The 26,036-nt window shown below is 39.8% G+C and overlaps 1 protein-coding gene across 1 annotated transcript in view; it reads left to right on the plus strand.

The window, feature by feature from the left end:
• WWC1 (WW and C2 domain containing 1) overlaps positions 1-26,036 on the plus strand; it is a 389,597-nt gene that overhangs the window by 187,107 nt on the left and 176,454 nt on the right. The window contains exons 4-5 of the mRNA XM_085617843.1: positions 2,513-2,589; positions 4,414-4,493. Coding sequence (XP_085473969.1) covers positions 2,513-2,589; positions 4,414-4,493 — 157 coding nt within the window. The remainder of the gene's footprint in view (positions 1-2,512; positions 2,590-4,413; positions 4,494-26,036) is intronic.

Genomic DNA, 26,036 nt, shown 5'->3' on the forward strand with positions numbered 1-26,036 from the left:
GAGTCCAAGCCTTAGCAGTGTCTCTGTGCCAGAAACAGCTAATACAGTGTGCACCAAACGCCCAGGTACAGATAAGGAAAGTATAAGTGCAGGACCAGGAGCACATATTGCTAGGGTAAAGAGAGGGTGAAAGAAGCACAAGGAGTGACTTAGATGATGCAAATAATGTGTCATTTTTCCCATAATAGTCTGTCTGACTTCTTGTGTTGATGATGTATGAGATGTGAATGAACACATATTGTGGGTTGCACGTTGAAACTGTTATTGTGTTATACATGACTGAATGAATTGTTCTTCACTTTCCCTAGAAATGTTTGTTATGTTTTGCCTGTCTGCCCTTCCCTCTTTTGCTCTTTAGGCATCTAGATCTTTGGGTGTCTTGGGGTGGGGGGGATTGAATGGAAGGGGGTGTCTTCATCCCCAGAGTCCTCATTGTCTTGATCTGTCGTAACCCTTACCTCATTACAGTGTTATGCCAGATTCCCCAAAAAATCAATGATTTTGCAGCAGGTCTCGGCTCATCCTGCAGAGCTCCACTACTTTTCGTAAAGACAACAAAATCTTCCTTTAAGTTTTCCAGACCAGTTCAAATACAGATTGGGTCTTTTTGTGAAAAATGTTGTATGTACGCCCACTTGGTGAATGGGGATGCTGGTGTGGTGTTAAAAGCAATAGCATGTGCACTCCTACGGGATAAATCATCACACCCCTGACCTATATGGTATGTTTGTGTCCGGGATGTTCAAGGTGTACACATTTGTAACTTACCAAATAGATACCAATCTCTTAGCTCTTTTCTTGTCAAAGGTCAGGACCGAATGTCGGAACATGAAGGAATCATGTGTACTCTCAGGTATTGGGCCAGCAAGTCTAATATTTAAGTCTGAACGACATACCACTTGTATAGTTAGCGAATCCTGTATCGTATGGTATCTCTATAGGCATTCTGTGGCTGATGGTGGACATATCACTACATGGTCTCCATTAATAGAACACATTCCACCAATACAACCTGTTACATGTAGGGATTGTGCTATATGATAAAATTAGCCATGGTATCCTGCAAGTCCTGCTGTGAATGAAGGAAAACAATGCAAACATGTATTCTGGAAAAGAGAATCATGGGAGGTTCTGAACATTTGAAAGTGCGCTTTGGGATATTCCTGCTTCCACTGCAACTTTGCCCTGGTATTTGCCAGAGGCAAGTACATGTAACGCACACAGGATCCGCACATGAGTAGGGATAGCATAACCATGTTGGGTGTTTCTAGCCAAAATTTAGTTTATATCATCTGGAAATTCCAATAGGACCCGCCTGTTCTACCTATACTTACCATATATTTCCTCCTCATTTTGTACGAAAAGCGTGACATGCTGTTCCTCCTCTTGTTTTTGGCACCCAACATGCTCACACCCCTCACCATTGACGAGCTACCATTCCGTAAAAGTGTCCTGCATTCTCGGCGTAATGTATAGTTTGCATCTGGCTACTACCTGCTTCTACCTGGTGTTAAATTGCTTCTGCAAACAGCACTCTTTAGGCAGGTTGTCAGTCAATTGTGCTCAACATGGTTATCGTTATTGTTATTTTTATTCGTTCAGTTAAAGAGAACCTCACCCATCAAAGACTTAAGTGATCTGCAGTGTCCCAAGGCAAAGTATGAATCCACATGAAACCAACCATTGGTCAATACCATTTTAGCCTTCTCAACTTTCAGACTCCATTAAGAGCTTTGATTTTCCCGCCATACAGCATAAGATGTTGTCTCTCCCTGAAGCCACACATCTAGGATGAGAAACTAAAAATATTGGTACCACTGCCAAAGAGTTGTGCATCAATAGAACTGCAAATAACAATGATATCACGGTAAATACCACAGTGTTTTAACATGAATTTAACGAAAGCATTATTTTAGGTGCCAGCAGCTGGCCTAAGAGAATCCAAACACTTCAATGAAATTTTCTCCACGTCAACATTTGGGAGATTTTCTGTTTGTATTTCTGAAGGGCCAAAAATATGAATTTCTATCTTCACTGCATTTAGATTTTGTGTAGACATACATTCAAGTGCCCTTCGATCACTACACACCAAACGTGTTATTTGTTCTTGGGCAGAATTGATAGTGCCAAATCCTTCATAAGTATACATTCAGCATATGCTTGTTTAAACAATGCTTATTGCCTGTGAAATTGCGGATGCGCAGGGCATTGTTTGAATGTATGTAACTGAATATTTGTGAAGGAGTCAATGCATTTAGAATCTGAGGTAAGCATCTAATGTAAGCATGTAAATATAATATGTGTTTTCGTAAGCTACTGCTATGTTAAATTAGTGTTATACCATAAAACAACAATCTAATGAAATATCCCCAAAAGACGTAGAGTAACTTCAAGAATGTTTTAACATTTGGCATTTTAAAAATACATACATATGAATTGACTAAATTTGTCTTAGAAATTCTTATTGTATGGCATTAAATATGTTTTACTCTGTCTTCACATTTTGTTCTAGTGGCATCTGGATCTTCCTCTAGCTCCAAATATGATCCTGAAATTCTTAAGGCAGAAATTGCTACAACTAAATCCAGGGTAAGTGATCAACCTGCACTTGTATGGATGAGACAGCCTATGTTATTTAGTAACTTTGGTAAGTATGAAGACGATATTGTATTGATGGAGGTTTTCAGGTACAATTAACTGAAGTTGTATTCTATCTCTTTGCATTTTCTGATTATGAATGTTTAATGGGATCCTCATTTCTGAAAAGTTAAACTAGTGAAAGAGCTTCCTTCGTTAGGGTAGACAGTGCAAAGCACAGCAGGAAGATACTGCACCTGGTTCTGATGTCTCTCTTTGAGACACCATTTCACCCAGCATTATAAACCGAGCCCTCAGTGGTTAACTTGATCATTGCCCTGCCTATTTTCAAGCCAGCAACTTTTTTGTCTATGGTGTCTTATATGCTCCACGTTGCACGGTTGTGTATTTGTGTTGTATGTATACCGTAAGAAAATCCGAACATTACAGCCAAGATTTATTGATATCAGAGGTTGGAAAGTGTCATAAATAGTACACTATTCAAGTAGATGCTATGCCTACAATACTTAGCCTAACTGTAAAAAAATTCTTTGGAAGCACTTGCTTGGTTTGTATCCTCTATTAAAAGCACTTTGCAATAGGTTCCATCAGAAATATAGCTGCAGAAATGCTGCAACTGAATACCATTGAGCTGGGTAACAATAAGTATCTGTTATTTCAGCACCAAGATATCCAAGAGGTGGGTAGATGTGTGTTTTAAATGGGTTATGTTAGGTTATGTTATGTTGCCCTCAGCAGCCTAAACAAAGCATGCAGTGAGGTTAAGTGGGAAGGCTGACTCATTCAGTGAAGTCGAAGTGGGATTATTTTAGGGATGTGAAAAAATCAAATAAGTGACTTAAGAAGTTTGAGATGAGAGATGCTAAAACGACAGGGTAGATACTTTTTCCCCCTGAGTTTTATATAGCGCAAACTTGACCCAAATGTATTGGGTATCTGAGCGCTTTACATGAGAACTAGTTGCGTTGCACAAGGACACATTAATTTTTGTTAGGCACAAGGAGATTAAGTGATTTGCCCAGAATCACAGGATGTTGAGCGTCATTTCCGAGACTCGAACCCGGTTCCCCAGATTTGAGATTGACTGCCCTAGCTGTTAGACAACATCCTCTCCCCCACTTTATTGGTGCTTGTCCCGTAGGCCATCTCTAATGCTAGAGGACTTTAACTCCACTTACCTCGCTCTTAAATGGGAAGAGAATCAGACGGTATATATTGATGAGTTTGTAGTCGCTACAAGACACATCTATTGGGCTATTGGTCAATATGATGGCACAGTCTGGGATAGACAACACGGATTCAGATTGGATTAAAAAGAAAACGAAGGTGGGAATAATGATGTGAGAGGATTTGCTAACAGTTGCTGGAGAGAAATATTTTCACCATCCAGAAGTATGTTCTTTAATAGGCACAAATTGTAGTGCATGCTGTTGGTGTGTTTCCATGTTTCTCTTCTCCCTAACTATCCCTTTGAATACTTAACAAGAACTTGGAGATGGTAATGTAATCACATACCTTATAGTTGTTTTGAAGTAGTTACCAGTGATACATGGAAATTGTTTCCTTAAGTGTAAAGTGAATAAGCATGAAGATAGAAACATGCACCACTGATATATCCATATTGAAACCGTCTTCCAAAAACGTATATTTTTTGAAAGAGCTAATCATTTTTAGTGCACTATTTATCATTATAAAGATGGAATTTGTTTGTGATACATTCAACCTAAGGATTACTATGTCTTTTTTTTAAATTGCACTTTAAATTGTTACAGAAAGCGTATTTAGAACCTATGTTCCACCATTCCCATTTTTCAGGTTAATAAACTCAAGAGAGAAGTTGTTTACATGCGGCAGGATCTACTGTACAAAGAGAACGGCTATCAAACACTGAAGGAGTAAGTATTCGAGATCTACAGTGCCTTACTTTCCAATATATTTCTATTAAATTTAACATGCAGTGTAGTAGCGAACCTTAAATGCAGTTCTTCATTGAGACTTTGAATGAACGAATCTACACTGCGGAAACTGCTGCCCAGCTTGACTTCTAGGTACATTGAACTCAGTTTAAAAAAAACATAAGGATACTGAATGACGTACTGTAATGGGGAACATTGGTAAGGTGGCCAATGCATTTCCATTATTCTAAGAGAAAACTGAAAATTTGCAGCCACTGAAGCGTCGACACCATATACTTACAATAAAAATGAAAACACTGAAAAAATATTCCCTGATATGACAATTTTACTAATGATGTTTGTTAAATAACATACCTTTCAGCTGTGCCGTAAATACCGTTATTATTTGTGATGGAGACAAGAATAAAACACTGTCTAACAATCACTGAAATTGCAACCATCTATAAATTTACAATGTCACTTAAACTATTTGTGACACTAAATTAAAAAAGGAGACCCAAAAGAAATCCCCATTATACTCGACATCTAAAGTGCATGAAAAAATATAGCTTGTATTTAAATATTATAAAAATTAAGTCAATGAAACGCTCTTTGCGATAGTTTTGTCACCTAAGAAAAAGGAACTATTTTCAGGCTGCTGTGAACAACGTGCACAGGCTTTGTGGTGTCACTCACAGTGACTGGAGTCAATGGGTGAAGTGGGATCCATTGACCCACGCTGTATGCTGCAGTGTGTGGAAGCAAAATGTGAATGAGATAACAGACCAATAGAAGAAGCTCTCTTCCAAGAACCCCTCTATGCATTTACACTATGTATTAAAAAAAAAAACAAGAGACTGGCTAAAGCTTTTTATCTGTCAGATTTATAAAACTGAATTCAGGCTACTGCAAGTTGGTCAGTGCTTCCACAGACCTTTGAGCAGTTACTTGAAATGTAGAATGAGCCCATCACCAAGGGATTGGAGTCACGCCGTGTGGGAATAAACTGGGCACATGAGAAAATACAATGAGGCAGCCTGAAAGATGGGGCTAGGAAGGAAACCAAGCTTAGCCGACAAATTGTTTTGAGGGGACCCTGGTCCCGTAGCAACCTGTCGGACTTTTTCAAACACTCTTTCTTGTGGACTCAAATGTGAAGTGGTGGCCTTATGTAGCAGACTACTAAAAAGTATACAAAGGGCAAGGGATCCTAGATTTTGTGAGGTGAGAAAACATTTTGGCTTTTCATGCTCCCGTACTTGAAACAAACGGTCTTCAATAAAAGTGGTAAATGTAAAGCAAAATCATGTAGGTAGGAAAGAAATCTTAGCTTTTGTCATTGGATCCAAGACTACGCAAAAATGTCTGTTGGCTTATTTTAATATTGACCATTGTCAAAAGTACATGTCTGTCAGGTTACACTACAAATTTGACATGAAAATGTGTCTGTGTGTGTTTCTAGTGCTTTTTTGTTTTGTATAACCAAATTCTATTTAAATTTGTGTATGAACATACAGTCTCCAAAACACTGTAGAGCTGGGGCAGAATTAGTTGTCACTGACATTTCTTCTGGTTTAGGCTTTTCAGTACAGCTGGCCTGATCAAAAATATTCTATTGTCTTCAGTTTTGGTTCACCTTTGTATTCATGTTATCTTTTGTCATATAACCTTTTTTCCATCGTTCAGCAATGATTGTACAATACTGTGCCATTGATTCATGCCTTTCACATACATTCAATCTGGTAGAGAAGGAATGCATTGCACTCTTATGGGAAACATTGTTTCTGGTTGCATTTATCTTTCATCTCCCGTTATCATACACAATTATAATGTAATCACTGATGTTCATATCGTAACTGCACTACCAACTAAGGCAGAGAATCCATTCCTGAATGTGTTCTAATATGTGATCCATGAGCTTAAAAATCCCTGCAGTGTCTTACTTTTGAGAAGTATCACTGGGGACCAGATCTTTTATTTTCTTCCTATGTTTAAAATCCACAACCATATTTGTGACATAATGTGCTCTTGCCTTGTCAGTGGCTTCTGTGAGAATTAGCCTTTTTGTTCTTATCAGATAAATGTGATTTCCAGTATTTAATTTGTGACAGAGTATACCTCTTGATCAACTTCCAACAAGTTCTTAAAGGAGAAGGATCCATCCCTCAGCAGGAGATGTGTTCTCTCCATCCATTTGCACTTGGATATAGTGCATAAGCATATAATGAAGTTCAAATCTAAATCTACTCTGAGTTACAAATCTGGAACTCTTTCTCTGCTATTTGGCTTACTAAACAGTATCTAATCCAGGAAAATTCAAGGGCTCCTTTCTTTACTAAGACTCATTTATCTTCTGGAAAAAACATCCCTTGAACCAGTTAATCCGCTTTGAATTTTTATTTAATTACCTTGTCTCGTGCTACTAATGATTGTTTTGGGTTTGTATATTTAGATGGGTGGAAACTCTGTTTTGTGTTATGAAATAAAGCAAAGTTACCCTAGTGATTCATCGGTAGCTCTGACAGCGCATGACCCCAGTCCTGCAATAACTTCACTGGCTACCTATATCTAGAAATGAAGTGTTCTAGGCACTTTGAATTGCCCACTGTACCTCCCAAGGAAATGGACAGCTATACCTACAAGTTAAAATACAGAACAAAGCACTCCAGGCTTGAAACATATATCACCATTCCACCTTACCTTAAGAAATCTGTATAGGCATTCTGTTTTGGAATTCACTACCAGCCAGCATTAGAAGAACCCAGGAGCATATACACTTCCAAAGACAGTAGAACCTTGTTTGTTTCCTAGATAACTGTACCACCTGCATCCAGGCAATAAAGCCCGGAAAACAGTTATACCCTGAAGTGCAATCCACAGCTTACAACCCAAGAACTGCAAACAAATCAACCAGCAAACTGCTTTCATCATGCAGCAAAAAGGGCTGACCTATGATTTGCCATGGCATTATATCGTTTTGTACTTGCAGATATAACTCTTATGGCCCACAATAATACTAAAACCATGATCTGCAGTGGTCAGCAACTAATTGTAACTTATACCTACTAAATTCACTTAATACATATCTGCTATGAGAGTTGTCCATCACCAGCACTGTACTGCTATAAATAAAATACCACCAAATGAACAGGCATGGAATAACTGAAGAGATATGACAACCCTTACTGTACAGTTTTGGAAGACTTTAATATAGTCCCTTCACTGTTGGTCCCAAATATCTATACAATCTGCAGGCAAGTGGAATTTAATAAAGTATCTACTTGCCCATGGGACAGTCTCCCTCATAAATGTTCTTGTTTTTTTTACATTTATTTATTTGATTTTTGCTTAATAATAATAATAATAATAATTGTCCACAAGAAGACAAATTCCATATATATAACCATTCAATAAAGCAATTGAAAGTACATAATTCTGTAAAGTACATACTTCTATAAACATCAGATCTATACAAGGAAGAAAGGATAAAACCTATTAGACAAGTACATAAATATATAGAAACCAGCAAGATACATATCTGAAACTTGAATCTCACCACAGCATGGTCAGGTCGGTATTCCCCTATTACTCCCAGTGGCACTTATCAGTTCCCAATCACTGAGGGGGAACCAGATTGAGACATATTTTTCCAAGCCTTCTTGCTTTTTCGAGTATATATTGCCCTTTCTAGATAATAGACCGATAATAGGCACGCAAAACATTGATGGAATACCGGAGGGGCGTTATCAAGCCAGGCTGTCAAACATAACCTGACAACTGCCACAGCGACAAATATAAAGGGTTGGGCATTAGTTGGAACTACATCATCATGAACCCCTAGTAACATTAACTGAGGGGACAGAATGGTATATATCCCTAGTTTATTTGCCCAAAACGCAATAATCCCAGCATTAAGACAGTCTAGCACTGGGCAGCTAGCCAACAAGTGAACTATAGCAACTCCATAATCCTTATATACTGGACATCTTGTCCCTGTAGTACCACCCCATTTAGCAATTTTCCCTGGGGTTATATACAGGTTTACAAGTTTTAAAATGTTGAGCCTGTAAATTAGCCTGAGATTAAACACATCTGAGCACCTTCTGGCGACCTAGCCAGGTCACTAGTTTGAGCATTCATCTTATCTTCCCAATGTTTTGAATGTTTGACCAGATAGTCTTGCATTGTATTATTCAAAACTCTGTGTAAGGCCCCAATCTGGGTATTATCAGCAATTATTAACTCTATAGCCTCCATCTTGTCAAATTCCATCACTCCACCTCCATTCCTCCTTAAAAAAATCCCTGATCTGTTGAGATTTAAAAAATATCCTTATGAGCAAGCTTGAAATGTTGTCAAATATTTTCAAATGTCTTTATCGAGTTTGTGATAACCCTCCCCCCCCCCCCCGCCTAAATAGCCCATGAGTTTACCTTTTGCTAGCATATGTATCCCAAAAAACTTCTGGTTAAAGAGGGTTGCCATGTTTTGGAGTATAGCAATTAAATCTACCCAGACCTATTCTTTTATGGACTTTACCCCGTATGCGGAAAGCCACCATTTAGACTTTAAACCGGACTCTCTTGTAGTACCCAAATTTAGTTTGCTGAAGAAGACTCCCTTTCTTTGGGTGTTCATACATTTTCTTGTGCTGTAAAACAATCCATTTGTCCCTTTTGGTGCCATGTAGTGCGGCGAAAAATTATGGCAGCAATCTCATTATATAAGATCTCAGCTAAAAGCCTCTCTGATTATGCCTGAGCTCATACTATAGTAGGGTTCGAAAGCTAGCAAGTCACTTATTTTGCCTTCTTTTCCCAGATCTACATACTGAGCTTGGAGGTAGACGTAAGCAATTGTTTCAGGGCCGGAATGTCTTTTTTGGTCTTTGCAAACCTACTGACTTGCATGTTGTAGGTGTTTTAACAAGCACTTCTGAAGTCTTTTCCCATACTGAGAAAGATTGGAAATTTATCCCTGACAAGGACAGAAGTAAAACTTGGAGGAAAAGTGAACTTGTGGGGTTGGAGGAAAAGTGAACTTGTAAACGCTTAGCAGATTTTCGCATGAGCAAATCTACGCATGCAGATTTGCTCGTGCTAAAGTGCAGTCCACAAATATTATCTAGGAGTACCATATACTGGCCTACTTCTATACATTCTTGTCAATTTATGAACACCGTAAATGCTAGGACATATACCATGTATGCAAATTAGGTCTGGCGTTAACCAAGACCTTTTGTTTCTATTAAAATTCTATCTCAATCTGTATGTCGGCTGCCTTCACTATGAGCGACAGCAATCCGCTCTTTCACAACAGCTCTGCACACAAAATAGTTTTGTTGAGTGCCAGGGACTATTGTGGTAATGTGTATTTTTTTTAGACCAAAAACAATTTTTGTTTTTTGCCAATGGTTGTTATAATGGTGAGGTCCCGGCAGCTCCCACAACATTAAACTTTTACAAAAACCATGTCAAAACAAGACACACATTGACAAAAACAAAAGGCTGACCAACCTGGAAAAAAACATGAGTGGTACATCTTTCTCTGTTCAAGCAGCCAGACTATGGAATTCACTCCCCCCCCCCCCCCAAACATAAGATCCAAGGATAAGTATCTTCTCTTCAGAAGAATACCCAAGAGTTGGCTCTTTCCTACATGATCACCATACACAAATGTACAGCATATGCCTTTGTGTACACGTATGATTTTATTATACGTTTGTATTTAGATGTGTTTCTTGTATCTGTCATATATATATATATATATATTCACTTAAAAAACCATAGGTTTCACACATGTTATAGTTAGGTGGATATTTCACTCGTGAAAAACCAATGAAATTCCCCCGTTATAGTTACTTCAGATAACTATAATTCGCGCGACCGCTACTCTATCACAAGGATGATGTCATCAGTGATGTCAAGAGTGATGCCACTGACCATGTCATGAGTGATGTAATATGTGACGTCATGAGCACAGGATTGCGGGCGCGCGAGTTATAGTTATCTGAAGTAACTATAACGGGGGAATTTCATTGGTTTTTCACGAGTGAAATATCCACCTAACTATAACATGTGTGAAACCTATGGTTTTTTAAGTGAATTTGCAAGGTTTTTTAAATGCTAATTCCTAACTATAACGTGTGTGAAACCTATGGTTTTTTCAGTGAATTTGCAAGGTTTTTTAAATGCTAAGTTCTGTATGTATAATTTTTTTTATATATTTATTTTACAATAAACTACGTATTAAAAATAATAATTTTTTTTTTGGTTTTCACCCTGCGATTTTTAAAAAAAAAATATATATATATATTTTTTTGGGGGGGGGGTTTTCAGGGTGCGCGCACTGTGCGCGCACCCCCGCGATTTTTTTTTTTAAAAAAAACACTTTTTTTTTTGCCTTCGGGGTCCTTCAGGGACCCCCTGACAAAGGCTAGGGGGTCAGGAACTCTCTACCCTGCCCCCTTTTCACGTTCGCCACCTTCCTTTTTCACTCTCGCACTGAAAACAAACAAAATGGCGGCCGACACTTCCTGATTTCGACCGATTCGAACGTTGACTAACATGTAACCACCAATCAGAATTACGCTCGCGCACGTTAGGGTGCTCGCACCGTGCTCGCACCGTGCGCGCACCCTGCGCGCGTATAGATATATATATGCTTTTAAATGCTATTTTCTCCGGAAATACTGAACAGATTTACACCAGACCTGCAAAAGGCACTTCCTTGACCTTATGGCTACCTCTCTGCCAAATTTCAAGTAATTCTGTTCAGCCGTTGGGGCTGTAGCTGCGACTAAAGGTCCTATGGAAAAATGCATGGGGAAAACGTGTTTTGGGACCCCCCTTTTTTCTCGGCCCCCGCTTGACGAATCACCCCGAGACTTTCAGGGTAGGAGCTGAACGGAGCGCCCCATTAGTTTTGAAAATTGCGCTAGGATTCGTCAACCGGCGCCAAAGTTATTCAAAATAGAATTTTGAGATTTCCTATGGAAACACGGTCCTAACTATAACTATCTACTGGCGACCGCCAGTAGATTATATATATATATATATATATATATATATATATATATATATATATATATATATATATATATATATATATATATATATATATATTTTTCTCCAGGGGAAAAACTAACGTAGACCTTCTTTGTATAGTTTCAAAGATGCTTTATTCTTCCTCGCCTGCCATTACGCGTTTCAGCCGTCACAGCGGCCTTGATCACATGACAATGTTCAGAGAGTTTTACTCAGAATTTAAAGTGCCAGTGCTTTGAAAAAACTACCTCACACACATGGTCTCAGTTCATAGAGATGAAGAACAGACTGATAAATACCAGATTAATGTCGATAAAATAATACATTAAATAGGTACGACATTTGTGTGTAAAAATACATACAGGTAAAATACCTAATTTACACAGATCCTATGGACCAATAGACTCAAATGTTTACAGTATTGAACATATATAATATTAACCGATGCTTGTTAAATACCAATAAAAGAATAAGACCTGGTAGGGATATTTTAATCATTCATTATCTCGAAAAAAAAAAAACAGATGTGCTTGCCCAATACCTGTGCAAAATACCTGGTGAATGCACCCCGGAAAATATTTGAAATTAACTGCACATACCTGAGGCCTCATCTTGTATGCAGTTAAAAAAAGGGGGTTACACAGATTAATAATCATTGCAAAGTACCCAGATGTTTAAGAGATATAAAAATAGATGGAATAATAATAAAATCCGAAGGCGCACACACACACACTACTTATGGCTTAACAAATGTATACATTTGTTATGGTTAAAATATACATATGTATATTATTTTATGTTTAACATATATGTATGTCAGTGCATAGTCTGCAAATAAGTTATTTTTTTTATTTTATCTATCACAGTGTCTAAATATGATAATTATTGTATCTATGAGTGCTTCACTATTGAAATATTGAGGAAAATATAACATAAATATAAATGAATTAAAAAAACATAAAATTTCCCCACAAATACCTAAATAAATACACGTTACGTACAACAGCACTTGTAAGTCTGTGTTTCTAACTAATTATCCATACATGTCCGTATGGGACTTTATATAATACTTCTTTATATTTCTTTCATATTTTCCATATAGATGTATACTTTTCTATGTAGTAATGTATCTATATAAATATTACTTTACTCCTACAGTAGAAAAAAACATTCAACTCTCGCCAGTTCATTACTCTCTCATCCTATATCACTTTTAATATATCCTCTACCTCCATTCTGACTTATCCCAAACCTCATTGTACAAGTGTGATCTCACTAATAAACCTTTCTAAATCTCCCCTCCTCTATTCCTCCTTTGATTCCTAAACCTTGTTTTACTACTATGATCTTTCAAATATCACGTTCTCGACTCTTGCCTCCTCTATCCCTCCTTTATCCTAGTCAATCCAACTAACAGGCTCATATGTCCACTGCTAGAATTAACAGTTTCTATTTCCCAATACTAATTCACCACTAATCCACTTTAGGTTCCGGGATAGCGTTCTACCTGCCGAAAAGCGCTTCAGTGCCTCATCAGTAAGCATTATATAAACACAATTGCAATTACAATTGCAATTTGTTGTACGTTTTCTGGTAGTACAAAACGTAATAGAAAGTGCAGTTTGTGAATCAGGCCCAATGTATCCAACATCACTCATTGAGTGCATTAAAAATCAAGACTCAAAATAACAGGTATCTTCTCCATTTTAGCCTGCATAATAGTAAAACATTCCAAATATGTGATAGGGCTCTTTTGTTTTTGGAGTTTATTATATTATGACATCCAGTGAAATTTGAGATTCTTCTTCTTGCACTTTCAATAGAGAAGTGACCTGCTATTTCAGTGGGAATTATTTAAGCAACGTAAAAGTGGTCATAAATGAAGATGTCAGAGGACAATGTCTGGGGAAGAATTCTCCTACGTGACAATAGCAATAACTTCCTACAACTGCCAGTGGAGGTTGCTCCCGGGAAGTAGTAGTGGGGTGGGGAGAGGGTAAGGAAGGTGGGGGTGTTAAAAATACAAACAAAAAAATGATAACTTACCTGCTGTCTTCTCTGTCCTCTTCCTAGCTTCTGTGAAAACAGGAAGCACCCAGGCTCCCCCTAAGCCAATCACAACACTGCAATGCAGCGTTGTGATGGAAGCCTGGGCATGTTCTCCACCCACAGGCTGTAATACAGCCTGGGTTGAGAACATGCAAAGTGCGCATGAATGTTTGGCCAGCCCGAGCCGGCCAGCCAAACAGTCGTGCACACTTAGAGTGCCACTACTCCCCTCCCCCTCCCCATGCACTGCCCAGCCCACCCCTGCCCCTCAAAACTGCCTCAGCACGGAAGAATATATTGATAATAACCATGCGTTATCATTTTATTTTTCTGGTTATTATCATTTTATTTTTCTTTATTGCGGTGCTGAAAGTCAGTGGGGCGACGCTCCTCCGCCTTTAGCGAAGGAGCCGCCCCTGACAGCTGCTCTGGCTTGATATTCAGCAGGTTTTCCCTCGCTCTCCAGATGAGAACCTCGCTGATTTTTATGTTGTCCTGGTTGAATCCAAGGTTTGCTTATGCCAACGGTGCAGCAACTGTATTGAAATGGACACCAGATACAAACTCTTAACGAGGTGCAAAATGGAGAAGGCCACAATTCCGATACAGGACATCTTGAAAGATTTGGTTCAAGTCTGAGATTCGAATTACAAACCTACATCTAACCTTATTGTGCCTGTTGTACTCAGCCCCTTATGTCAAACCAGCAAACCTAGGTGACCCCAGTGTATTGTTCTCATGATTTACTATTTAATCACTTTGGGAGAGATGAAGAGAGAACAAATATCTTTATTGCTGGCCTGTGTATTTGAAATAGATTATTTTTGTCTATTAGATTCTGTACCAGATTTTTGACTTTAATAAAGTTGCTCAAAATTATATTCTTGCACAGAAGGTTTGTGGTTTACTGTCAGCTGCGTTTGGTTTTATTGGGAGGTGGACTCTGCTCCTTTCATTTCAATCTGTGATATACCATACCAAAACTATGGAATCTTCACTAATGCCATGAAACAAGTATAATTCTGCGCCACGTGCCTTCAGCAGAAAATGCCTATGAGGCCATGTTCTGATTTTAAATTGTTTCTTGTTTGACCATCTCTCGATTCCTGGCGTCTCAGTTGATGTGGAACGAGGGTGTAGAGTAGCCCTGATTAAAGCGACAGTACAACGACGAGAAGAGTAACTAAGAGCTGAGAGTTGAAAAAGATGGCCCCTTTGACTTTGCAATGGTCATACAAATTTTATATATGTAATTTACTGCTTCCCGGGCCGTTAATACTGCTAGATAGCAACCAGAGGCGTGCCTTCAATGTGGGACACTGTGCCTCTCACCTGACTTACATGCATGCCCTAAATCAGCAAGTAAAACCTAGAAAAAGAGGAATAAAAAAAAAAGTGGAGACATTAAAAAAAGCAAAATATTCTCTGTGGGTAACAAATTGTAGCTTAACGTGTCATGCAAATCATTCCAAGGAAACGCAATTAAAATGACTTACATTCACAGCTATATTTGTAACTTAAAATGTAATTAAATGACTTATACACTCTTACATGAAGTTGATAAATCCTTAAATTTTTTTTCCTAAATGTTCTGTAATGTTCAGCTGAGAAGAACTTGTTATTATGCAATGCGAAGCGGGCCAGTGACTTCTAAATTAAAATGTCTGCAGTTCTGCTGGTGAGCATAGTGCATACAGGGCCCTTTATCCCTGTATCTCAGGCATCTCACGGTGCTGGCATCGTCCCAGTTGAGTAGTTCCTGTATAAATGTTTTACGGGTGACTCACCTGCCGGATAATTTTTCACAATTATTTCCCATGAGGTTTCAATGAGAATGTTCCTTTTTGTTCTTGTATCTGAGCTAAGACTGTGGAGAAACCTGTTTTACGACATAGTTCCACCCTGACAACAGTTAAGCCCTTTGTTTCCTTGCCAACTAATGCATATGTGCGAACGGATACGTCTCCTTCTTCGGTTTTTAGACCAAAGTTCTTGTGTTACAGAAGAGCAGATGCTTCGATACAAGTAAAGGTATAAAAAAAAGAAAAACTTACTCCATTGTATTCTACAGGCCTGATCGAAACTAAAGCCTGCTCCTTTTCACCTCCATTAGTCTGTGGTGTATGGAAATCATGCTGGTGCGAATACAAATTAAGTAGTTTAAGCCTGTTCAAAGAGGGACTCACAGACCACAAATGTAGTTCATGGCCTAAGTCCAAATTGGCTTATTTTCTTCTTGTGAGTTCCTATGTTGTTTTTTATTTTGTCTTTTAAGGTCCCTGTCACTTAAATGGATCCCAACATGTTTTTACGAGAGATTGTCTGTTATATTGTGGGGATAGAGAGCTGCATAGAATCATACCCCTACCACTTTTCACAGAATCCATTTATCAACTGTGCAGTTATGCGAGTATCGTCTCAATCCTGGGTTACTTATGCCTTTTGATGGAAAAGTGCATTATTTGCGTAATTATGGAAACATTGAAATCCTGGGACTGGTGAGTAAGGGGTCAGCTCCTCAGATAATTTCATGTGGAGGGACGTCCACCTTTACAAGGCCAACAGGCCAAGCACTTAAAGGCCAAAATCACAGACTCCTCCTCAACACCTACTCATTATTTACACTACAAATCAATTTGCTGATGAAGGAGGTCAATCCTTCGCTTTCTATCATTCGGAAACCTCTTCTTCTTCTAGTGCGACCATTGTGTGGTCATTGTGGTGCTAAATAGAGCCTTGTTGAAAACCCACTGGGACTACTGTCATGTACTCTACACAGGGCTCCAAAGAAGTTGTCTCAAGTACAGATCCAGGTATCAAGATTATGGGTGGACCTAGGTAAAGAGCACTATGTGATATTAGCCTTGTAACCACTCCGCTGTTTACTGAAGGATTGATGAATCAAATTCTAGCATCTGTGTTTATTGCATAGGGTCAGCTTGGGCAAAATGGCCAATATGTCTCCAAAAGCTTGCCTGTTTTACATGACAGCCAGGAAATTTGAGATGTTCAGCTCTAAATTGATACGTGAAGTAGCCTTCAAGCGGCAACAACAAGGTGAGCTCTGGGTGTGCAGGGTCGCTAGTGGTGGAACACTCGGAATCTCTGTCCTGGGAACTGAACTAAACCTTCCCCCTGTTAGAAATTGGGGTCTCTAGTTGGCGGTGGTATACACCCTATCCAAGTAGGGACCCTTCCTTCGAATCAGGATAAGGGGATTACACACGCTAGGTAACCCTGCCCCCCCTTGGTAGCTTGGTACGAGCAGTCAAGCCTATCTCAGAGGCAACGTGTAATGTATTTGTAAATAACACACACAGTAACACAGTGAAAACACTACAAAGGAACACCCCAACAGTTTAGAAGAATAAAGTATCTTTATCTAAACCAAACAAGACCAAAACAACAAAAATCCAACATACACAACTCAAAAGATGACTTTGGTTTCAAGCAATTCAGTCCATAGAACAGATGCGTAAAAATCCAAAAGGCAAAGCAACCGCTGAGGAGGGAAGCGTCAGAAAACACAGCAATGCGTCATGCCTGATTCCACAGCGAGGTGATGCGTCAGTTCTGCTGCACGCAGGAGAAGGGTTGTGACGAATCAGGACTGTAGGGGGAAGCAATATGTCGAAATCTAAGACAGTTCTGGTCTGCGGGTGATGCTTCGGGAAACTTGTCGCACAGGTGTGATGCGTGGAAATATGGATGTGCTGGAGATCAGTGCGACAGCGGCAAACAGATGGGTCGGTTTCTTCAGCCATGGTCCCACGATGGGTCAATCTTGTCAGCCACACAGCAGGGTCTGCGTCAGAATCAGTGCGGTGGTCTCAGACCTCAGAGACACGGTGCGCTTAACTCTGGCTGCAGCGGTTTCTTCAGCCACGGGCAGTCGCTGTGTCGATTTCTTCAGCCACACCGTGGCATTGCTGGTAATTTCTCCTGCACAGCTGTGCTGCGTCAGAAATACAGGCGCTGTAAGGGCAATGCATCGATTTTCATGGTTTCAAGTAGATCTTTACAGCAAGAACAACCTCCAAGGGACCAGAACTAGAATTGGCACCACTTGGGCAGGTCAGAACTCCCCGCAGTGGAGTTCAAGGATGCTGTAGGTGAAGTCTTTGCTTGCCCTGAGATTTATTTACAGGAGGCAAACACACATAAGCCCTTGGAGAAACTTCACAAGCAGGCTACACAGCAAAGGTCCAGTCCTTTTTGTCTCCAAAGGAGCAGGCCAACACAGCAACGCAACACACAGCAAATGGGCAGTACTCCTCGCAGCTCTTCAGCTCTTTCCCTTGGCAGAGGTTCCTCTTGATCCAGAAGTGGTCTACATTCTGGGGTTTTAGGTCCAATTCTTATACCCCTTTTGGCCTTTGAAGTAGGCATTTTTCTAAGAAGTTTCTTTGCAGTGCACAAGCCCCAAGGGGAGTGAAGACAGCATTGTGAGAGGCCAGGCATAGCCCTATTTAGGTGCAAGTGTCAGCTCCCCCCACCACTCTAACTCAGGAAGGCCCATCAGCCTGGTGATGGGCCATCAGGATATGCTGTGCACACCTCAACTCCCTTTGTGTGACTATGTAGAATACATGCACAAACAGGCCCCTGTCAGTCTAAACCAGACATTGATTCCACCGCAGGCAGAGGCACAGGATGACTAAACAAGAAAATGACCAGATTCTAAAAGTGATACCAAAGGGGATGATGGACGGAGCGTTTGAGCAAATTAAACACTCACCCCCCAGTCAACTGATATGGGTTTAATCCATCATCATTCTTTACCTCACTCCACCACCCCAGTTCAGACATGGCCATAGTTCTTTTTGTATTTTTCACCCCGAGTGGGACGGGTATGCTCAGACGTGAGTCCCGTGCTCTCCATGCCACTGGAATCAAGCTATCCTGGCTGAAGAGGGGTGAAACCCCGAAACCGGTCCTAGGATGCTTGTTTCCAGTCCAGGGAGGACCTGGCCTGGCAGTTCGGGCTGGACTGTTCCCATGGGGCACAAGGTCAAGACTGATTTGCATATGGCTGAGTCCAAACTGGAATGGCATGGTGAGAAAAAAAATGATGGATTTAGGCCCAGATCTCTGTACTGGCGTGAATGTATGACATTGTTCTGCATCTATCCATCAATAGTTCTTTTTGCATTTGTCACCCCGAGTGGGACGGGTATGCTCAGACGTGAGTTCCGTGCTCTCCATGCCACTGGAATCAAGCTATCCTGGCTGAAGAGGGGGGAACTGCATCTGTCCATCAATAGTTCTTTTTGCACATTCTAAAAGTGGCATTTTCAAACACACAATTTAAAAACCACCTTTACTAAAAGATGTGTTTTTAAATTCTGAGCTCAGAGAGCACAAACACCAAATCTCTATCTGTTTCCAATTGAAGGTTACACTTGTAAAATGTTACAAGGCAGCTCCAATGATATAGCCTATTGGAGAGCTAGTCCTTGCAATAGTGAAAAACGAAATTGGCAGAAGTTCACTATCAGGACATGTAAAACACACAAGTAAATGTCCTACCTTTCACATAGACTGCACCCTGAGCATGGGGGTACCTTGGGCCTTCATTAGGGGTGCCTTACATGTAGTAAAAGGGAAGGTTAGCGCATGGCAAGTGGGTGCCCTTGCTGGGTCAAAATGACAGTTTAAAACTGCACTCACCGACACTGCAATGGCAGGCCTGAGACAGGTTTACTGGGCTACTCACATGGGTGGCACAACCAGTGCTGCGGACCCACTAGTAGCATTTGATTTACAGGCCCTGGGCATACACAGTGCACTGTACGAGGGATTTATCTGTAAATCAAATATGTCAATCATGGAGCACCAATCAGAATTACAATTTACCCAGAGCGCATATGCACTTCAGCACTAATTAGCAGTGGGGACAAAAACCCACTTAGCACATATGTAACAAGAGGGGCATCCCCCATTAAAGAATGAAAATATTGACTGGTATTCCTCTTCAATTATTTTTCCTCCTCCCTCTCTCCCACCCAAAAAGAATATATATATATATTGCACTCTCGGCCACTACTTCAGGCTTTCACATCACTTCTACATTTCAGTATCACCTGGATGTTTATATTTTTTACAACTTTTAATGCAGCTATTCCACCAGTCTCCAGCCACCAAGTTACGGCAGCTGAGTATTCCTATTTCATTTGTATAAAATGTGCAGCTATTGTAATTGTTATTGTAATTGTACAGCACTAATGAGTTGACAACATCTTCAGCAAAGCAGAGGACATGCCACAGGCCTATGGCTTGCGGCACATTTGCAGAAGTTTTACAGAAACAGTCACACCCTCATCTTTAGCGACAGTGGGAAAGGGAGGCTAGAGGACCACACCCTAAAGGGTAATTAAAATGCTTCACGAACAGACACAACGGTTGTAGGTAAGACGACAAAGTATAAATATAATATTTTGAGAAAGTTGGGATACAAACAGTCATGCCTTTCATGAGCTTTTGAAAATAAAGCAGATTTGTAACCTGTGATCGATGAGGCGGAGGTGTTTCCTTAGATTAGCAGGATCTCACTGCAGACAAAGTGTATTTTTGTGAATGTCATTTCTATAAGACACTGCAAGAAATGGTAATTTAATAGCAGTATTGGGAACTCTTTGGGTGTTTGGGTGTAGGTTGTACGACTTCCAATATAAACGAATGTTCTTTGGTAGGTGACGTTGTTTTTTTTATTTGTTTTTTTAAGTGTTACTGGTTAACACACCTGTACAGATAAAATTAAAGTCACCACGGTATTAGTCCATTTCAGCTGTGAGGAATTTGTGCTGTTTTACAGTCTTATTTTTTTGGCGTTATCCTCCTAGAGAGATGAGTGGTGACTGGCCTCTGCTGGAGTCTTTGCCACACTGTCCACGTCGAATACTGTAGTGCAGTGCATAGCGTGTAATAGAAGGAAGTAGCCGGGGTAAGCTGGATGAAGAATTTTAGCCACCTGTTGCCCTACAAAAAATAACACAAATAGGTTGAAACTGTGAGTTTTTTTTCTATGTTTGTGTATGATATAACTATTTTTAGTAGTAGAATTTAAGTTGGTTTACCAACATACCTCTTGCTATATTTTTAGAAGCAGAGGAGACCCACATCCATGGGTCATTGGCAAGTGGGCATTTTCGACTGGTAGTAAGTTAAGGGTCCACTTGCCACAATTTACTATGTCCTGCCTCCAGGGCCAAGCCTCAAAATAGACTCAATTCGAATCAAGTATATGTTTGACAAAAAGGTTTTACTAAAAGCAAAGTAACATCAGTCTTTATGGCTGTGTACATCCAGTTCCCCTTGTTTCATATAAATGTTATGCCTCTTCTTGTAGGACAGGGAACTTAAGCTTCTTTGCAAAACATATGGCCTTACTTTGTCCCTTCGAGAGATCTTACACTAGTCAACCCCACCCCACAATATGGCTGCTGACTTTCCAGTAGCTCACTTCTTTATCTCAGCGCAAAAGGGATTTGCCGGTTATTGAGGTTGCATGTCAAAGTTCTGTGAAGTGTATGTCAGCACAGTATTGGACGTTTTCACTTGGGCACATGTGGCGTGCTTTGGAATGAGGCTTGGCAGATTCTCCACATGCGTCCCCCAACCCTCTCCATAGTTGGTTTCGTCAGTGTGGATGTTTCCTCGTGGAGGTGTGCTTTGGGAAACGTCCTTTCGGATGAATCCAGAATCACACTGTGCCAACACAGCACCGGCAATAGAACGAACACCACATTAGCACGCATTCATTCAGCATGTAAGTGGTAATAACGACTTGCTTTTAGGGGGCGCATTGATGGAATGCTGTTCGATTAAAATTTCAACACCTTCCCTACTGTCGCGCAGACTGGAGTTGGAATAGTAAATTAAACTATTCCAGCATCCAGCACCCCCTAAGGCAAGTCGTTAAAACGACTTGCATGCTGAACAAATGCGTTCGTACAAAAGACGACATTCAGAATGCATGCGTCCTAAACGCATGCAGAATACCATCATACATTTGTGTGCTTTACCTTGATATGTACCAATATACTACATGTGCCGGGAAGAAACAGGGAGTTCCTATTTTTTATGATTAGTAACTATATGGACAATTAAGGCTTCTCACCTATCTATGTGGTATTTCAGAATGAGCCTTAAATCAATTTAAAAGACCAAATGTCATTAATATGGTGGATTTACCAGTTTTCTAATTTGTATGTTTTGGATATCTATCTGCAGCACTCAAGCACTTTGTCACTTAGTTCACTAAAGTCACATTATCTATGTTGTTAGTTTTCCTATTTGTATATGTGACAGTCATATACTAAATCAATTATTATAAATATCATACGGGAAAAATGGAATCTTCATTTACGGTGTGTTTTGACTTTCATTGGTGTCTAAAGCACTTACCAGACGTCTATTGACATTGATTGTCATGAAGAAAAGACACTGTTAAAATATTGTTTTCACTGAATTGTGTTTACTAAGCAATTGTTTCACCCAATAGAACGCTTTGTAGATTATATTGCCTATACCCAGGTTCTGAGGGACACAGGGTTTACCCCATTTATCTTTAATGGTAAAAATCAAAACAAGCACTCAAATTCACAAGTTTTAGGTTACTGAACTAACAGTAACATGCACCATTGGCATGCACTGCTGTGACCTCACATTTTACATCACTTATGACATGTTAAATGACTTCATTGATGATATTAATGATGATCGCATCCAGTCATTGTGACTATAGGGTTTAAGGACTTGAAGTGATTCAGTATGCTATACCTCTACCCAATTATCTTTTACTAATCACACAGTAATGGACATAATTCTTGACCATGTACTGGACACATATAATATCTGTGAATTCACCCACATTTGGTGGAAGTTACCCTCTTCTTACTGGTATTCAGACAGCTAACAAACTGCTTCTGTAGACTTTAATGGGTCACCCCCTTTTTAAACCTTAAACACCCTGCAAAACCATGTTTGTAATCCATTCACCTTGACAGGATTATCCACTTGAAGACTTCACGTGGCATGCAAGTTTAAGTCACTAGGTTGACAGGTATGCATTTGCCACTAAAAAGACTCCTTCTTCCAGGCCCTTTGGACAACCCATTGTTATTCGGTAATAAAACAGTAAACACATTCCGCATATGGAAAAAATGGCATACAACCTAGGATTAATTCTTAAACCCTCATTGGGAAATAACCACCCCTAAATGAGACACCCCTACATTCTTTAAATATCTGCCTTTCCTCAAAATCCAAAGAGAAGTTCTAGAAATAAACATCCACACAATATGAGCGTCCTTGTTGCATAGAATTTATGTACAACACAGTATTACATTTATTTAACACAGGCACATACCCAGATATCCAATGGTGAATAATATGTTATCAACCAAAGCTTAGGGCTTTCTATGAAGCTTTTGCAAAAAGCTTTGGCTTTAAGCCACAAGCTACTTTTAAATCTACTTCTGCAACCCACTTGCAGATACTCTCAGCCTTTACCTTGCTTAACATGGAGTGTTAATTGTGCCCAAAACATTAGTGATTTGTAAATAGTGCACCACAGAACTTCAACTTGCACATCACACTTGCCTCAAAGTCTTACCTAATTTCCATGCTTATACCCACACGTGGAAACACAGCAACTCTAAGATGTATATTTTGTTGGTGTTCTCAGTGATGGCATCAATTATTTTCTTTGAGATGTCAACAGTTATGTGATTAACATGTCTTGAGTGTTGTAATATGTGAGTTCATAAGCAGTGCATGGAGGGGCGCAAGTTATATTTAGCTCAGTAAACTATAACTATTAATTTCAGTGTTTTTGTGTGTATTTTAAATTTCATGTTAGCCTTTGCTTTTTGTTTTTTTAGTGAATTTCTGATGCAATTTTAAAATAAGCTTAGATCTTACCCAATATATCCAACTGTAACATCAAATAACCTTTGTTTATATTGTTTGTGTATAACTATACACAAACATATAAACAAATACGCATGACTTAAACACATGTACACCATCATGTAAAACACAGTGGCAGTCGCCACTCTGTAATTATGTTTCAACAGCAGTGTCCGTTGAAAAGGCATTTTTCGTTTTACTTATAGCTTTAGACCCCATGGATAGATTTGCACAAATCTTGATAGTCTACTAACTCAGTTAGCTAAGTTTCTGCATGCCAAGTTTTGGGAAGATGCATCCATGGCAAAAAAGTTTAGGGCTGAAAAAGTGTTGGTTTTCCTATATTATCTCACCTAGGAAATGTTTCCAAATGAACAGATTTTCACCAAAATTACCTTGAAGGTTGAAATTTACTCCGAAAGCATGATTAATTTTGATTTGGTGTAAATCCGTTAGGTAATCTTTGAGGTGTTCATGTTTAAAAACGAATGGTGGCAGACATGATATTAAGGGTTAACTTTTTTGTATATTCTGTCATTTGAAAAGCCATTTGTTAATTTGCTTATAATTTTGGCACCATTTGACAGATGTGCGTGGAAAGTGTCAGACAATATGGTCAAATTACTACTGGTGTTTTAGAATTTTCGCATATCCATAAGGGTGTAGGGCAAAAAAGTGTTCATTCGCTAATCAGCTTGGCACTGTGTAATGAATCTGAACAACATTTGGCACAATCTATCAAGGATTAATTTTGTGTTGGTATGTCAAGGTTTGTGCCAATCCATAAAATGAGGGAATTGTTAAAGAGGGGGGAAATAAAGTTTTCATTTGCTTATAGGTAGGTAGCCAGTGATACCCTGTTCAGGTGTATTAGGTTTCATGCAGATCTAGGGGGGAGAGGGGGGTGCCAAGTTAAAGGAGCAAAAGATCCCCCCAATTATTTTTATTTACTAATAACTTTGGCACCGTTCAATGTACCTGCATCAAATTTGGCTGGAACTTAGCACGTTTAAACTTCTTCGAGTATTGTTAAGTTTGTGAAGATCCGTCAAGGGAGGGCAGAGTTAAAAAGCGATGGGGGGGGAACAAAAAAGTTTTAATTTGTTAATAACATTGCCACTGTGTGACGAATCTGTGCAAAATTTGCAAGGAGCTTGGAGGGTTTGATTTTTTTAAAATTTTGATTGGCATAGCATTTTTTTGCAAATCCATCGGGGGATGGGGGCAAAGTTAAAGGTCATGCAATATATGTTTCAGATGGTTATAACCATAGCACTATCCGATGAGTCTTCATCAAATGTGATAGGCACTTAGCAAGTTACACCCAGTGCAATGTCTTTAAGACTTAGTGCAAATTCATTGGGTGGAGGAGTTAAAGAGGGGGAGGGGGCTCATAACATTTTGGATTGACGAATAACTTTGGCACCATCTGATGGGTTTGCTTGAAATGTGTTGGACACATCATGTTTAGCTTACTCTTCTCACTTTCAATCACCTATCCGGAGGGAGATTTCAATTGGGGGGGGGGGGGAGTGAAACAACTGTCCATCCGCTTATAAATTTGGCACTGTTTGATGGATTCATGCAACATTTGGCAGCCGTTTCCCAGGTTTAGTTTACTGTTGGTTATGGAATTTTTTTGAGCGTCTCTATGGAGGACAAAGGCAAATTGGAGGTCAGTTAGAGTTTAATTCACTCATATCTTTGGCACTGTTTAGTTAATCTGCATGATATTTGGCAGCCAGCAAATTATGCCACGAGCAAGGCCAGGCAAACCCCTGCTGCACATAGCCAAAGGGGGTGGGCACAGGGTCTGGCCGAACGCTGTGCATACCACAGAATGGGTACATGGCAGGGCATGTGCATTGGAGATTGAAAATTAAGTTTAAAAAAAAAGCCCAATGACATTCACTAGAATAAAATCACAGTTAAAAAAACAGTGAGTTATGAATCTGGCTCATACTTGGCAGTGGCTGAAATTTGCATGTTATGATTAGCAATACATACAATATCTTGCTCCACCCACTGTGCTCAAAACACCAATTTGGCATAGGTTCAGAAACAAACGGAAGACTGATGAAGAGCACAACAGGACATTATTGCATATGTACATAGGCACTGCACCCAGACCCATGCAGGCGGCTAACCCCCCCCCCACAGCGTTCACACCCTCATTAGTGGGCAACTACCCACAGACCCCTCCCCCCCACCACATGCTTCCTTTTTTTTCTTTTGCTTTCCCAATTCGGCAGAGCCAGGGGCCCCACTTGCTCCCGTGGAACGTGCGAAAGGTGCACAGTCTCTCTTGTATCACGGCACCCCCGCAAAGGTTTGCATTTCTTCCCATGGGTGTTCCTCAGGGACTCCTCTCCACAAAGTCCAGAGTGTCAGGGTACACCTACCCTGCTCCCTTATACCATATTCTTTATTTTTTTTCTTTCATTTACAAGACACAAGGCATCGAGTCCCCGAGTCCTGCAGTGGTGGTGGCAACATTTCTGTTCATATTACAGGTGGTCAGTCGCAGCGCAGGCTC

The sequence above is a fragment of the Triturus cristatus genome, chromosome 7, assembly GCF_964204655.1.
Source record: "Triturus cristatus chromosome 7, aTriCri1.1, whole genome shotgun sequence".
Lineage (NCBI taxonomy): Eukaryota > Metazoa > Chordata > Amphibia > Caudata > Salamandridae > Triturus > Triturus cristatus.